This window comes from Medicago sativa, chromosome 5, assembly GCF_051527215.1.
Source record: "Medicago sativa cultivar Bolivia chromosome 5, Bolivia_mono, whole genome shotgun sequence".
NCBI lineage: Eukaryota > Viridiplantae > Streptophyta > Magnoliopsida > Fabales > Fabaceae > Medicago > Medicago sativa.
This window is the reverse complement of record NC_140753.1, coordinates 73,004,154-73,021,840: the sequence shown is the minus strand read 5'-3', so window position 1 is coordinate 73,021,840 and position 17,687 is coordinate 73,004,154. Positions and strand designations below refer to the sequence as shown.

Here is a 17,687-nt window from a genome sequence, read left to right as displayed (position 1 = left end):
GTCCGTTTGTCTGCTTTTTTAATTGTGTTAACGCGTGTAAAGTAGAAACAATATTTTTGATGAAATTAGTTAGGTTTTGTTTAAAATTATACGTATAGGTGTTTTTTTTTGTTGAGGAAACATATAGGTGTTTGTGATTTCAAATTGTAAGGTTATAATTTAAAATATAGCAATATTATAAAAAAAATTGTTTAAGGTTATAATTTAAACAGCGATGCTATTCATCGGGATAGAAATCCTCACGAGGGACTCACGAAATGAGTTTCTTAGTTATAATGGTCCACTGAATAAAAGGCTGAATTAGTGGAATTCAGGTGTGGCTGATGTCATGTAGTGCAAATATATATATCGGGATAATTTCGGGAAATTTATGTCGTTGTACCTAGCATTTTTCTAATTTAAATAATAAATAATTTAACCCAAAATCATGTTTCCTATTGTAGTGAGGTTGTTCCTATTTTAATGGGATTAACTATTTTTAAGTAATAATATAAGTAATATTTTAAGGGGATAATTTTTTATTAATAATTTAAGTAATATTATAAAAAGGATAAAAGAGTAAACAATTTTTTTTTAATGAAGCGCAAAATTGGAAAGATAAAATCTAGCCCAAATTAATGTGATTTCTTTATACTATCGTTCAGACGGGCACTTCCTGCCCGTTTGTCCGCTCTTTTTACTGCGCTAACATTTGTAAATCATGAACAAGACATCCGATAAAATTAGTTAGGTTTTGATTAAAAGTATATGTATAGTTGTTTGTAATTTCAAATTGTAACAACGTGCTTATCTTTTTAAATTACACCAATAATACAACAAATATAATAAAATTTTATATTTTTCAATGACATCAACAATGTAGCATTAATGTTTCAAAAAAAACAATATAGCATTATTATAGAAAAAATTATTTTTGTTTAAAGGTATAATTAGAATAATAAATATTTTTTTTTGTGGTGGCCGCGGTTTGAACCCTGTACTTTGCATATATTATGCATTGTCCCTACCAACTAAGATAAGCTCACGATGACATAATAATAAATAATCTAACCCAATATCTCCTATTTTCCTTATATATTGATATAGATAATATTGTTCTTGTTGTAGTGAGCTTGGTCCTATCTTAATGGAATTTAACTATTTTTTAATTAGTAATATTAAAAAAAACATAAAATAGTAAATAATATACTTTTATTGAAGGGTAAAATTAAAAAGTGAAAAAGTCAGCTCAAATTATTGTATATTCTTTATATATAGTATAGATATAGTATTGATATACTTATATATAATGAATAAAATATTTATTTAAAATTACGAAATTTTTGATGTATTATTGTAAACAAAAAACTTAATTATCAATTTTTTTTAGTTTAACGTGGAAATCTTGGTGTGGTCCTCTTTGCATATCCCAATTCTTCAAAGCATTAATCATCCTTTCTAGTTTCTACCTTGAATCTATCAACATAATTCTATTTTATTTTTTTATATTATCGTTATGATAAATTTCATTTTTTATGAATAAGAGTAATTTTGTGGTTTTTTTTTCTTTCTCAATTATGGTAATTTTTTTTTAAAGTAAAACATTCATAAGAGTAGTCAGCGGGAGCCTTAAGTATGACCAAAATGGGGGATTGCTCGCGCTACTTTTATAAAAGGCACCAATTTTTGTTTAATATACATATGGTATAAATATTTAGATTTTTTTTTTAAAGGAGGTATAAATATTTAGATATGCACTAATTGTTTTTAATAATATATGTGAAATCATTAGTTAGTTATAATTTTGTGTTCGTTGGCATAGATGTCTTTTATTTTATGTATTTGTGGAAAAGAAGAAAATAAATAAATATAAAAGAATACATGAAAATAATATAATGTCACTAAATATTATGCGACTATTTCTAGAAAACTAGTTTAGTTATTTGACGAAAAAATATAAACATAATACATAAATATAACACGGTTAAATTTGAGAATCTTTTTATATTTCTAACATATATAATATTTATTCTCACACGACATGAATGATTCAAAGAGACTTATTTAATAAATACAAAATAAGGAAAATGTGTATTCTTTGAAATATATATTTATGGTTCATGCATGTAGTTGATGTTATTTGTGATTGAAATACATGATTTCAAAAGTCATATTTAAAACACGAGGAATGAGATAGACATGTATTATTTGCAAGATATATATATTAGTGTTTCATGCATATAGTTTGTGATTGAAATACATTACTCCAAAATCAGGTTTAGTTCATGAGGATGAGAGAAAATCAATTACGTATGATTGATATAATATTCAATTTTTTAAAAAATTTAATTTAATTATATATTAATTTATTTAATTAATTAAAAATTCATGCATTCAACAAGGTTGGATGAGTTTCTAAAATAATTCTATGTGCAAGTTGATTCGAGCAAGTTGTGTAACTCACAACATTAATTAAAAATGTAAAACAAAATTAAATGTTGTAATGGTTGTTTTGTTAGTAGGATTTAAGGTGTTTATTTTTAGATCATCCTATATGAGCAAAAAGAATAAATTAGTAGCTTATATGAAATATACTTAGTCAATTTTGAGACTTTTTTAGGGGATTTGAGATTAACAATCGGTATGCTGAGGGATTGAATGTTTTAATGAACTCTGTGGTGGAAAATAATTTGTATACGGGATATGTGGTTGGCACGTCCAATTCGGAGGTGGTGTCTCATTTGCAGTTCGCGGATGATACACTCTTGAAAGGTGAAAAAAGTTGGGCAAATGTGCGAGTTTTACGGGCAGTGCTGACTTTGTTTGCAGACATGTCTGGTCTTAAAGTGAATTTTAATAAGAGTTTATTGGTTGGCATCAATATAGGGGAGTCGTGGTTGGTTGAGGCGGCATCCTTATTAAACTGTAAAGTGGGTAAAATTCCGTTCCTGTATCTTGGTTTGTCGATTGGAGGAGACCCTCGAAAGTTAGCATTTTGGGAACCTGTGATAGATACTATTAAAACTAGATTGGCGGGGTGACAAAGTGGCTTCTTATCCTTCGGGGGCCGTTTAATTCTTCTCAAGTCTATCCTAACCTCGCTTCCTGTCTATGCTCTTTCCTTTTTCAAAGCTCCGTCAGGTATCATTTCTCTCATTGAATCTATTTTTAACAAAAAAAATTGGGGAGGGTGTGAGGTTAACAAGAAAATTTCCTGGATTCCTGGATTGCTTGGAGCTCTATTTGTTTACAAAAGAGGGATGAAGGTTTGGGGGTGAGGCAGTTGAAGGAATAATTAATACCGCCTTGTTAGGCAAGTGGTGTTGGAGGATGTTGGTGGAGAGAGGTGGATTGTAGTATAGGGTTTTATTGGCGAGATATGGTGAGGAGGCAGGGAGGTTGGAGGTTGGGGGCCGGAGTGTTTCAGCGTGGTGGAGAGAGATAGCGAAGATTAGGGATGGAGTGGGCGAGACTGATGGGGGCTGGTTTGCAGAGAAGATATCGAAAGTTCTAGGGGATGGAAAAAATACCTTCTTTTGGTTGGATAAATGGGTAGGAGATGTTCCCTTGTGTAGGAGGTTTGCTTGCTTATTTGATCTTACAACAAATAAGTTTAACACAGTGGCGGATATGTGTGCTCTTGGTTGGGAGGACGGTGGTGAGGCGTGGAGTTGGAGGAGAAGTTTGTGGGTGTGGGAGGAGGAGTTGGTAGAGGAGTGTAGGATTTTATTGGCTAATGTTGTTGTGCAGTCAAATGTTTCTGACATGTGGCAATGGGAGCTGGACAAACATGCCGGATACACTGTCAGAGACACTTATCATGCTCTGACATACATGGTAGCCCCCACTCTTGACGCGACAACGAACCTTGTCTAGCATAAGCAGGTTCCTTTGAAAGTTTCCATTGTTGCGTGGCGGTTGCTGAAAGACAGGTTACCAACTAATATCAATCTCCAGAGGTGCGGTATTGCTCAGGTCACAGACACTATGTGCGTTTTGGGGTGCGGTAAAGAGGAGTCGGCATCACATTTGTTCTTACACTGTCATGTTTTTGGTTCTCTCTGGCAGCATATTAGATCTTGGATTGGCGTGACTGGTGTTGATACTGACAATGTCATTGAGCATTTTCACCAATTTATACATTATACAGGTTATTCAAAGGCTCGTCGTTCATTTTTACAATTATTATTATGGCTTCTGTGCGTTTGGCTGGTGTGGAATGAACAAAACAACAGACTGTTCAAAAACACTGAAACACCTATTGAGCAGCTATTAGATAAAGTTAAATTTCATTCGTTGTGGTGGCTTAAAGCCAATAACACCACTTTTGTGTGCGGTTCTCAAAGTTGGTGGTCGAACCCTTTATATTGTTTGAGTATTGACTGACTTCTATTTGTAATTATACTTTGTGACAATTTGTTTGCCGGATTGGAACTTTAGTACACCTTGTACTGAGGAGTTTCCATCGCCGTTGTTAATATATTCCATTTTGATTTCTTAAAAAAAAAAAAACAATTGGTATGCTATTTAGTGTTGTTTGTTACAATTTTTCTTATATTTATTTGTATGTTACGCAGCATATATATCTCTTTATTTTTACTAGTTGCACATGTAGCCATATTAATTCATTCATATATTAATCATTTTTTTTAAAATAATTTGTAACTTAAATTTTATCATCACTTTCGCACCTCACACGATATTTTCCAAGCACCACCATTATGTTGTGGACGTATTCTTGAACTGTGCTCTTTGCAAATAATCGAGATACATGAAATTCAGAATGATTGAAAACACATACAAATTTCCTTTCTGAACAAATAAGCACCACAAAATTGTAGAGGATTACTTAAGTACTCTTTATTTGAGTATGTCCCAAGTATTATGATCTCGAAGATGACTTACCTTCATGCCAACGGCAATGCTGAGATTTTTATTTATAAATTTCTATTTATTTTGATACAATATTGATTATTGAGAACCAACTAACTTCGTATAATGTATGTAGGTCAGAAAAAGGAAAGAAGAAGCTTGTGAAATTGTTGGGATGGGAAGATGAGAATGGGGACCTGAAAGATAACAAAAATTCCTCATTAACATGAATCTATTCAAGCTTCTTTCCTCAAAATTTCTGGGTCCGTCACTGATGATGTTAATGATTGAACCATTTGTCTTCTAGGTATGTGTATCTAGATATAAATTGGTTCTTGATCATGCTTTAATATTGATTTACTTATAAGTTACACTCTGAGATAACAAGAAGTGATGTAATCTAAATTACTACTAAAGAAATAACAAAAATGCAACTAAGCATAAATGTGTCCACAATGTAGCCTTTTGCTGTCTGGTTCACTTCTTATGAATTGCAAGTCCTCCAAAACATAACAAAAAATGTGATTTAGCATAAATCAGTCCACAAAGTAGGATATGTAAAAAAAAAAAAATGCTTAGGCTACCAAAATTCTCTTCTAAAGCTAGTGCCAAGTCTCAAATCTTGATATTATTCTTTTGATTTGATTGCAGTTAGGGATTTTCTATTAAATTAAGTCTTGGCTTAATTTGGTCAAAAGATATATATATCTTTCACTAGATTAGGACTCTATCAACCAATGCATTTATGAGTTTTTGCATCAAATTCCATGTACAAAAATGTGATAATAGTTGCCTGTTTTGACTTTTGAGTTTGTTGAATTATACATATGTCTGTGTGCGTGGTACAGCACTTTATTATAATACACCTATGAAGAACCATATCTTGGAAAAGAATATGTTAGTCAATGTTGATGTATATTATATTGTGTGAGATATATTTTTTCTTCCATGGTTCAAATGGATGATATAATGTCTTTAAGAAGTTCAACGATGATGTTTTCGTTCTAGTTGATGTTTTTTGTTCGGATAATTGATTGCTAGAATTTTGTTATATCCTAAGGTTTCGTTGCTGCACATCCGGTTCTCTACGAAGGGTATGACGATCAGATTGATAACTTCATGTACAAGGTACTTGATCAGATGCAAAACCTGTATAGGAAGGTGGATTCTGGTTTGCTTATCAAAATCCCGAAGGGAAATATCAAAGGAAAGAAGCTTGAATAGAGTCATGTTTATGTAAATGATTTTGGATTCTGTGTTTGTTGCTTTTACTTTGGCTCTAAGAATTTCTTTTACTATGTTGGAGTCCATAAAATTTTCGTTATGTCCACCTTATTATTGACTCTTGCACTTGCAATCCTGTGAAGGCATTTACAAGGCACACAGATCTAACGGTTAGAAATGATGGTCCACCCTATACCATCTATGAAGGTGGTCCTTGATAGAAACCAAAATAATTTTCTTATACTAACAATGTTTTAAATTCTTTTCTTTTATACAATTCTTTTCTGAACCAGTTGTTTTTTTATCGAGTTAGAGGTGCACATACACAAAAGGGGATAGGTTGATAGATAGTTAGTTTTTTGAAAACCTTGAACAGATTCAAGCATTGATGTGCCTAACATGATTTAATCAACAAAGTAAACACAGATCAAAAAGTGAATTGAAACACATACCAAAAGGGCAACTGAAATTTAAGATTCGTATTGTGTATATAAGCTAAACACCGTCTAATTTTTCACCGTCACAACTAAACACATGCCAGCATAATATTTAAGATTGGCATTCTATATAAGCTGAATGTGACACATGCTAACATATTTTCTAGTAAAAGGTTAACAGTTATAACTACACAACAAAAAATAATCTTAACTTCCATTAAACCATTATTAAGTGAAATGGGGGAGAGGTTGGGAACTGATCCCACTTGGATTTCCAATGTTCCTTGAAGTAGATGTGCTGGCTGTAGAAGGTCCATGGTTCTGGTGTCCACCATGATTTATAAATGCTGCGGAGGATCCTTTTGGTCTATTGCCATACCGCTGTGGCTGTGGTTGTTGCTGTAGCTGTGGCTGTTGCTGTGGCTGTGGCTGTGGTTGTGGCTGTTGCTGTGGCTGTGGCTTCCCTAGATTTGTTGCATTTACCATAGTGGTCAGTTTGTCCACGCCATCAGTGGCCACTGACATGCCAGAACACCCATCACAAGATAGAATGCAAGCTATAGCATGTACAGATGCCCCTAGTATGGGAGGAAGAGGACTGCTCGGATGTGTTACCTGAAAATGTGTAGAGATATATTATAAGAAAAGGAATGACATGGTTTTTGCACAAATGTAAACCATGAAGAAAATTAAAGTAAAAATAGTTTTGTTACTTTGTATAAAATTGCCGCTGACAATCGCTCTCTTAAGCAATACAACAGAGAAACATCAATTGCTGTTGAACCAAAATAAAGCCAACGGTCTACGATTATTCTAACCATATCATCAGGGGAGGACATGAACTTATCCTCATTGTTTCCAATGGACTTGGTATCCAAATCCATCCCATCATCAATTCCAGCTTCATCTCCACTCCCTTCATCGTCATCATTGTCATCCTCCACCTCCTCCGCCTCCTTCTTATGATCATTCTGTTCTCCTGGAGCAACAGCAATCTCAGTTGAAAGCAGCAAGAGTGGAAGTGCTCCAACAAGACTGCAATTCTTTATGTTAACACCCATATCACCGCGAGTAACCTCATCAAACACAACTAGAGTGTGGCCTAAATTTCTCTTGAACGACAACTTAAAATTTGTGGAACGGTTGTGCAAGCGAACTTTATCACCACTTGCAGTTTCAATTATAGCCCTTTTTGCACCTTTATTTGGAAAACATAATCTCCCAACCATCGGATACATACCAGATACCAAAACCGCATGCAACACACCGGGGTCATGCGCATTCATACTGTAACTTGAAACATCAGAAGGAATAAATCCAATTCGGATAAGTTCCTTTTGGAGCTGCTTACGCATGCCAGATAACATCTTCATGGCGCCTCCAGACACAAAATACTGGGAACAAAACCGAGCTTCTAGACCCATTTTCTTTGAATTATTCCAGCATTCAAATGCAGCTAGTACGGCAAACTGATCACCACAACCCCCATATAAAGAAGCAAGTTCAGTTTTGGCATCTGCGGCTCTCTTCTTGTCTTCAGGTAACATTGGAAGTGTAAATGGATCTTTATAATCAGATGCGCATGCTAGGGTTAAAGCTGGGTCAAGGCAGTTCATTAAGATAGCAAAAAAAAGCATCCTGCTTATCAATGGGTGAACAGGTAGAGAACCAAGCTTCTCTCCAAGGTCAGTAAGCGTTTCATCGGTTGATAATGCACCAATGTCACGAAGGACGACAATTGCATTACGTATGGACTCAGAAACTGGTGGGTCTAATGTCTTGGCAAGAAACACCTCTATTTTGCAGCTTGGATCAAGCATCTTTACCTGTCACAAGAGAAAGAGCGGGAACCAAAATTAATGCCGGTTTTTTTTGTTTTTTTTATATAAAAAAATTCAATTCATGAACATATTTCCTGTGCCCAATAAAAATATCAATATCCTGCTGATTTTTTATTGGATTAAATTAGAAATTGCATTAAGTGGGTGTTTCTCAACTTTTAAAACTAATTTAAAATGATACAAGATGAAACAAATTAAATAAACCAAAAAAAAAAAACTAGTTTAAAATTAATTTGGTTTAACTGATTCTAATATTCACAAATTTCACTTTTATCATTGAGTATAATATTAATAAGCACCAAGATTTTGTGACAGCAATTAGAGAAGATGAATACCTGCAGACATAGCTCCTCAATAGGCATTCTCTTGAGTTCTGGAGTCTGAAAATCTGGCAATGACGCTGCTCGAAGCTTTGAATACAAATGATAACAAATTCCAGGTTGACAACGGCCAGCACGCCCTTCTCGTTGCTTCGCACTCGCTTTTGAAATCCAAGATGATTGAAGAGTTGACACATTATTATAAGGATCATAACTCTTTTCCTTCATTCGCCCAGTGTCTATGACGTACACTATATCATCAATGGTGACAGCTGTTTCAGCGAGATTGGTTGAGAGGACAATTTTGCGGCAGCCAGGAGGTGGACGCTTAAAAACCTTCTTTTGCTCCAAGGTTGGAACCATTGAATGCAGAGATATGATCACAAATTTTGATGGATTATTGAAAAAAGAGGATGCTAGCAACTTCTCGCGCGCTCTATTTATATCATCCCATCCTGAAAAAAAAACAAGGATGCCTCCATCTTTTGAATCAGTACATATTTTTCTTATCAGCTGCTCTATCAAAACAACATCAACTATTTCGGGTTGGACTCTTTCAAGATATTTGTTAAGTATACTCTGCTCTTCTGTCGAGCTGGAACCATCCATGTGTTTCTTTATTATTTCAGCAGCTTCTGGTTGGTTTTCCCTTTCAGCAATCTCTAGCGCAGTTGTTCCGTCTTTGGACCTTAAATTGCAATCTGCGCCAAAAGATAAGAGCATGCACATTTCCCCAATTCTACCTCTTCCGGCAAACACCATTAACGGTGTAAGGCCAGTTAAAGAATGCTGATAATTGAAGAGTTCTGGGGTTCCTTCGGAAGAAACCAATTCTGACAGTAGGTCCCACTCATCATTAGACCAAGCCAAATTAATAGCTTCATCAAAGGAAAGCTTATGTTCTTCACTTATCATGTGATTGTTTGTTGGAATACTAAATGTGGAACCATCATCATTGCTTGATTTTACCGCAGAAAGTACATCCTCCAAATAGTATGTTTTGACCTGAAGAAAGAAATAGCAAATAGACAATATAGTAAACATAAACATGTGATAAGAAAAAGAATTAGTCAATTCTCAATCTACTCTATAAGTACCGGATAAGTGAAGCCTGGAACTTGGATAACTGGGCATCCCCCAAAATATTGAGAAAATCTCGCAGTATCAATGGTAGCACTCATTAATACCTAACATTAGAACACACCAGAAAACAGATAAGGTTAAAATATAAGCTGAAATGGGAAATAATATGTATATGATTTGAAAAAGAACTTGGGAGAATGAAAGAGAAATAGAGATATAAAAATATAGTTGTAATACTTGTAACTGACCAGACGTAGATGAGGATATAAAGGGAGCATGTCTCTGCAGATAAGTTATCAAAAATCAGAAATATTAGTCAGAAAACCAGACAAACTCCTTAAGACGAATGATCTCACAACAGAAAAAAAAAATCTTTCGGAGGGGGGGATTAAATATAACAGGTAAGCTATTGTATCCATGTAGGTAGCTTGGTTGGTAAGCTAAGAAACCTTGAAGAGTTTTAACTTTTAAACAAGTGGTTGAGGGTTTAAATCCTAGAAACTAACATAATCACTTACTAACATTTGCCTATCCAAAAAGTAAAAATAAAGAAAGCTATTGCCATGCCATTGAGTTAAACTAAATCTTGTGATCACGAACGACCAACTCTACCCTAAAAATTATGCTATTAGATGCAAATTATCTTTGGACAAGCTTAACCTACAGCCCAATTTTATGCTTGCTTATGCAACGGGCACTTAAATATTTGTATTTAACTATTATACCACAGTAGAAAGTAAAAGCTGAGATATTCCTTTCAAATTTATACCTCATTATTGCCAACATGAAGTCTGAATATCGGTCCCTTTCATGAATTTCATCCTGAACAAGAAATGAATGTCACCTCATTTTTACAATACATATCTTGCAAGGATGCAAATATTATGCTTCAAATATGCCAAGATTCTTGAACATAGAATGTACGAAAACGTTTCAATTCAGTTCTCAGTTCTCATTAGTCACAACAAAGTCTTTCATATGAAAAATTGAAAATAGATTTCACGTCAAAATAATAGAAAAGCTAGTAATGAAGAAACGTGAACTTGAAGTATTTATACAATATTAATATAATATTTTATGCTTTAGCAGAAGATTAAAAATAATTTGAAAGAAGTACCATAATGATGTGAGTGATGTCAGAAATTTCATCCTTCGCGGGATTCTTCATTGACCGACGAGAACCCTTAGAAACCAACACCCTTAATAGAACTCCAGTAGTACATAGAACAATAGATGATTGCTGTCCACCTTTGCTATCTAAGCGTATCTGAATTGTTTATTTTTAAGTTATAGGATATATCAGATAAAAGGGAAGAGAAAGAATAAAGACTTTGAATAATGATTATGGTTTGATTTGATGATACAAAAAATAAAGTAAACACTATCCCTTATTTTTACTAATACATGACTCCAGATCCTAATTAAATAGGGAAAGACCTTGATAATAATTAAGTCATATGGAAACTAATTTCAAGAGATACTCTAAAATAAGAAACTTGTCCTGTGAGATGATTTAACATGAAGATATTTTCATATCTTCTAACAGTTGCTATAAAATGTAAGACACGTGAGAATTATATGAAAGGCATGTAAAACACTAGATAAGCTAGTAATGTTCTATTAAGAAGCGAAGTGACCAATGCTAGGAATGGAACTTGCTTCAATGTTAAGTTATTGAATGTTGAAGGGCAAAAGTCGTAATAATTCTATAAAAGAAAGAAATGAGATGAGGAAGAGAAAAGGAAAAAAATTGTGAATTGAGTCGTTGGCAGTGGGGAAAATCATACTTAGTAGTAACTAATGACAAATTAAAGATCTCTTCCAACATATCAATAAAAAAAGTGCATTGTGAATGCTTATCATGTGATTGCAAAAAATTGGAAGTGCAAAAGCATCCTTGTGATTTATTGACAATCAAATTAACAAATTATAATGATAACAGTTTGACAATGCTCAATATTCAACAAATATTTTTAATAGAAAGTAATGAACAAAGGATCACAGCACCATTGCTACAAAGAAACGCAAATAAATTTACCTTGTATCCAACATTTTCTCCAGCAGCCTCACCTCTCTCTCTAGAGATTCTTTCAGAAACTAGACATAGAATGGGTGCAAGAAACAAATTTCAATTTAGACTGAAACAAGAACATCAAGAAAATTAATGTTTCGAAAAGTTTCCCACCTGACATTGCAGAGATACGCCGAGGCTGAGTGCAAAGTATCTTACATGTCTCCCCCTTACCCCACATATAATCCAAAATATATTGTGGGACCTGAATCAGTGATTAATATTAATTATAAGTCAAACAGAATGTTTCACATGGCATACAAAAACTGTCAAAAAATATAGGTCCATATACAATGATGGGAGTACTTGTGGGAGAAACCCAAAGCTGGATAAAAACATCAATATATAAGTAAATCATTGATCATTTTGAAACCGTTAGCAACAAATTATAATAAATGACGTTGTGGATAAATTATAATAAAGAAAAAGCAAAGAAATTGCTAACCTGAGTAGTCTTTCCACAGCCAGTCTCACCAGATATGAGAACTACCTGCTTTGAAACAAATGCAAGGAATATTAAGATCAAAACACGTGCAAAAATCCAATCTTCAAGTGTTGAAATTGGATTAAGAACAAAACGATTTCTAAACTATGTTCCAACATATTTAAAATGTCAATGTATATTAGATAAACTTGATTGTAGTACTATCTGTAACCAAGCTACCATGTGGATAAATTTCAAAGGCAAATTTGCAAAGCAAAAGAAAACATTAACCTGGTGAGATTCAACTGCTGATGTAATTGCATCCTTGTAAGATGCAATCGGTAGCTTAGATCTCAACACAGTAATCTGCGTGAACAAAAATCAATTAAATGATTCAATAATGAAACTATTCTTTTGCAAGTGCTAAAATAAACATACTACAGAAAAGGGGAAAAACAATACAGCATCAATCCAAAAAAATTCATATACACAAGGTCTTTGAAGTTGAATGGAGAGGGGGGGAAAATGACCTCTTTCAAGTCAGATACAGTCTCCCTTCTAGAAGTTACAGCTTCCAATTTCCGAGTAATTTCATCTTTTGTCATTACGGGTCTGCTAAAAATATCAGAATGCCTATGTCTTGCGTTAGCTATACTGCCACTCTTTTCTCCAACCAGATCCTTCAAGTTTCCATCACCAGGTGGAAAATGAGCAAATAAATCGCCCATTGCCCGTTTTGACTCTTCCGAGAATGTGAAATGAGGAAGATTCGCAAACTGATTATCACTCCCACCCTTCTTATTGGCTTTTCGAACCGACAATCTCCTCTCCTTCCCAGTCCTACACAAAAGGCAGGTTCATTATCAATAACACAGTATGTAAAAATTTAACCAAACACATTCTTCCTTTACCAATTATTCCATTGAAGAATTGTGCTGTTCACTCACCCATAACTTTTAGACTTAAACCCCATTTTTTGGGCCAATAAATGTGCAAAACGACGGTCATCATTGGACAAACCAGCTTCAAACTTGTACTCTGCAGTTAACAACAACAAAAACACCCAGATTTCATAAATGGATATAGTCAAACAACAATCATAATTGACAATTCCAATAAACATTTGGCTTAAATATGCAAATTGTCCCTGTAAAAAAACTTTATTTTAGTACTAGCAAATATACAACTTTCCTTTTGATCCTTCTTGTTTTGTTTTTAGTTGCAAAATTGATTCATATTGAAATTGGTACATGTAATAAGTTGAATGTTTGATTTTAGTCACGCAAAATAAAGACTAAAATGATTATTACAATGACTAATTTCAATAACCAAAACAACAAAACACCAATTACTAATAGCAGAAATGGTATATTTGCAAGTACTAACAAGTATGAAATATTGGTACAAACACAGACACCGACACCGGACACGACACTACCTAAAATGAATAAATTGAACGTAATATAAACTGAACGTAATGACATGTGTCAATGTCAGACACCAAACACACTTTCCATCAGAAATGTTGGTGTTACAGAGCTAATAAAAACAAGAAAATATTCTACATGAACTGAAAGCAAAAAATGTATATATGCATCATCATGCATGTACTAAAATCACATTTAAACCTAAATAATTTCATTGGGTCATAAACTAGCTAAAAATAAAACCAAGCTTGAAAATAAAAACAAAAACCTAAAATGCAAATATCCAATTCAAACAAAACACCCAATTAATAAAAAAACAAAAAGACGATTTTTTTTAATTTCCATCGAAAAAATGAAAACAGCCCATATAATATTTTGTTGATAAAACGGCGAAAAAAGCAAAAGGGTAAGTGTACCTTCTTCATCAGAAGATTGAAAAAATTCCAAAGTTCGAATTATTCGACGCCTGGTAGATTCATCGATTTTGGTAGGTTGAGCGTACTTCTTAAATCTTGCTAGCTTGTTGGCCTTTTTGTTCGACGTGGTCGACATTGTTGCGCTTTGTTGTGAATAGAGAATGAATGAATCGAAGAGAGAAAGAAAGGTTGTTCAAGGTTCAAGCTGCCGCCATAGCTGCTGCTGCTGTGTTTGCGAGCTTTGTGTTTGTTTTTATGTCACTTCCAATTTCAGTTCCAATTTTTCCCTAACAATTGTTGTGCTTTTTCCCTTTTTTATTTTATATTTTATTTTTGGTGGATCTTATGCACTTTTTCATGAAGTACATATAACACATCATGTACTTTTTAGAATTCAATTACGTCAAGTTATTTTCTTTACTTTTCATTTTAAATTTAAATAAAATTAACGAAAGAAAAATAATGGCCTAACAAATCAATGTTTTTAGTTTTGATCTATAGACCTTATCTTATTAATTGAAATAAGAAATTACGAATACTATTAGGAGAAAATTTGGACAAAATTTATGTGCATTTTTTAGTGTTTTTTTTTTATGGTTTGTCACATAAAACTCACATTTTATGGTTATATGAAACTTTGAAAAAATTGTGAATTTGAAAAGTATTTGGTAGTTATTAGTACTTTATGATACAAAGCACATAAGAAAATGCACATAAGTTTTGTCTATGATATAAAGTACGGTCAATTGTTATAATTTGTTTGGATGAGTTTTGTTCGACAAATTGTTAAGTTCGATAAAAGATATTTGTCTTCGGTCGTTTAACTATTTAAACATCATCACATTAAACAATTAAACATACGGTGAAATCTAACTTGGGTCTTGCTGACGAGATTCTCGAAACACTCTTTAAGCATTCCAAATCAAACAATTATTTTTTTAAAAAGTCAAATATTTTGATTTTCAATATTTGAATACACACATTTTCATAAATATTTATCACTTACGATCCTTAGAGAGCATCTCAGGACACTCGTTAATACTTTTTATCTAACTTTTAAACCTCAACCAGGACGAGAGTAGTTCACCACCACTCATTCTCACAAATCCCTCATCATCTATCAATGTTTATGGAATTTAAGTTATTTCGTTCCACTCAAATCAATATGATGTTAGTGTTGTTTTATTTTTAAGTAATCAATACTATAAAATAAATTGAGTGGTATCTATCTATATCTATATAAATATATAAAAGAGATATACCTTACTAGGATTTTTTTTTTTTACATTTTTACCTTAATATTATTTAAATTATTAATTAAAAAATTAATAAAATCTCATTAAAATAGAAATATCCATAAAAATATATAAAGAAAATACATCTTTTTGGGCTGGATTTTTTCTTCATTAAAAAAGTCAATATTATTTTTTTTACTAAATAAAATATTTTTGACTTTTAATGAATAAATGTTTTTTTGACTTGACTATAACATTTAAGCAAAATAATAAATTTTCCTTTCAAAAAAGTATAATAATATATTTTGACAAAACAGGTATAATAATAAATTCCTTTAAAAAAAGGTATAATAATAAATTAAATAAATGGTTATGATTTAAATTTCATGGTCCTTTTATTTTATTTTTTTATGCCAGAAATCCTTTTTATTTAGTACAATAAATTAAATAAATAGTCATGATTTAAAATTTCATGGTCCTTTTATTTTATTTTGTTATGCCAGAAATCATTTTGATTTAGTGATTGTATATTGTTCATTCACTCTTATTATAAACACCGGCGTCAAGACAGACATTAACATGTTTGTTTTTTTGGTTCTTCTATTATAATAATATATTTATTTATCAAATATAGACTTAACTATTTTTTTTAACTTATTTTTATAAATAATGATTTAAATAATACAATATAAAATATTAATTAAAATAGTAGTATGAAGGGGAATTAGTCACTTTAGTCCCTGAATGGGGAACGATTCGTCAATTTAGTCCCTGAATGCAGATAATATGCAAAACAGTCCCTGCATGGTCAATTTCAGGGACTAAAGTGACTAACGAAGTCTACATTCAGGGACTAAATTGACTAACGGAGTCTGCATTCAGGGACTAAATTGACTAACAAAGTCTATATTCAGGGACTATTTTGCAATTTATCTGCATTCAGGGACTAAATTGACGAATCGTTCCCCATTCAGGGACTAAAGTGATTAATTCCCCTAGTATGAATGAAGGATATAGTTTGAAGAAAAAAAAAGTCAATTCAAAGTGTCACATCCACACTAGTTAACATGATTGATCCATGTGTCTTGGTATATAATTAGTTTGACTGATATTCAGTCAAAGACACGTACAAGATTTTTGTGCATGTTGATCAATTCAACTTAGATATTTTTTTCTCATTTGATTTGGAACAAAGTTGTACCTTTAAAAGTGTCGTTATACGTGTGGATACTGTTGAACATTTGGATTTTTATCAAGGATCATGTATTTCACCGTGGAGTGGTACCTGATACTTCTTTGTTTTGTTCAGGATGGTGTGGGAAGGAGGAAACAACTATCTTTAATTAAGATGTGATGTTTTTAGTAATGTTTGGAATGGTGTTTTCCGATGGGTATGTTTTGAGAACCCAATTGACAATGGAGAGCATTGCTCTACAATTTTGCGGTGCTTATATGTTCGGAAAGGGAATTTGTACATGTTTTTGATCACTTTGGATGTCATGTATCTCGATTATTGCAAACAATGTAACTCAATATTATTTTTTTTTTTGCGATAAACAACAATCTTTCAGAGCAGCTATTGGATCGTATCAAACTCCAATCGTGGTGGGGAAATTACTCTTTTCATTTTGTTTTTTTTTCTGTCAAACACCGTAAAAAATACCAAAATACTCCCACAACAGTTACTATCAACGACATTAGCGAGCGACAAATATATGGTTTATCATACCTCATCAATTGACGTAACAATTTTTACACTGACATTGTATATAAATTAAACTCTATAAAATAATTATGCTTGCTCCCTATTTCATGGATATGTAATCTTTGAAAGAGATTGATTGTTAGGCATCGGTGGTATAAAATCCAACGTTGTAATTCAATGGCTTGAAGATTAGTTGGTGATGGGATTAAACGTAATAAGGTTTTTGCTTCATCCTCGTAACATGAGTTCTTATTTTTGGTTATCCTCGTTGCGTAACTTGAGTATGAGGCTTGTTGTAGATTGATTGTATTGCGAGAACACACTTTCTTTATTTGGTTGGGTGCCCCATTCTCGTTGACAAAAGTCACACTCATATCCATGCAAAAAGTATGTATTTTTGTTTTGTTATTTGGACAGTTGTATTATTATCTCAGAGATGATCGTGTTCATGATACAAGGTAGATGGGAAGGCAAATAACCATTTTATAAGTGGCTCATTTATTTTAAGAGTTTTTATTTATTTAGTTTACTCAAACTAAGTTTTTTTTTTTGAGGAACCAAACTAAGTTTTTATCAAGCAAATTCAGAGTACAATCTAGGAAAATATGAAAGCTACAACAAAGAGTATAATAAGATGTAGATGTCAAAGCTAA

General features: G+C 32.7%; 1 protein-coding gene across 1 annotated transcript; it reads right to left on the bottom strand.

The window, feature by feature from the left end:
* Window positions 1–6,510: 6,510 nt before the first annotated feature.
* On the bottom strand, window positions 6,511–14,386 carry LOC146924770 (DExH-box ATP-dependent RNA helicase DExH6-like). The gene is made up of 14 exons (XM_085709728.1): window positions 14,095–14,386; window positions 13,199–13,289; window positions 12,782–13,091; window positions 12,543–12,617; window positions 12,273–12,317; window positions 11,942–12,032; window positions 11,795–11,853; window positions 10,874–11,023; window positions 10,526–10,578; window positions 10,005–10,038; window positions 9,771–9,860; window positions 8,689–9,678; window positions 7,226–8,338; window positions 6,511–7,127 (listed from the first exon to the last, which is right to left on the bottom strand). Exons 1-14 carry the CDS (start codon window positions 14,228–14,230, stop codon window positions 6,741–6,743), a joined length of 3,624 nt encoding a protein of 1,207 aa, XP_085565854.1. The 5' UTR covers window positions 14,231–14,386; the 3' UTR covers window positions 6,511–6,740.
* Window positions 14,387–17,687: the final 3,301 nt, after the last annotated feature.

Bases quoted from the DNA above. Each gene is read 5' to 3' on its own strand.
- LOC146924770 (XM_085709728.1), bottom strand. From the start codon at position 14,230: ATGTCGACCACGTCGAACAAAAAGGCCAACAAGCTAGCAAGATTTAAG. The intron at 12,318-12,542 runs GTTAATGTTTTC...GTTTCAAAGCAG, and splicing joins CAGCAGTTGAATCTCACCAG to GTAGTTCTCATATCTGGTGA. The intron at 10,579-10,873 runs GTACTTCTTTCA...TTTCTTGTTCAG, and splicing joins ACATCACTCACATCATTATG to GATGAAATTCATGAAAGGGA.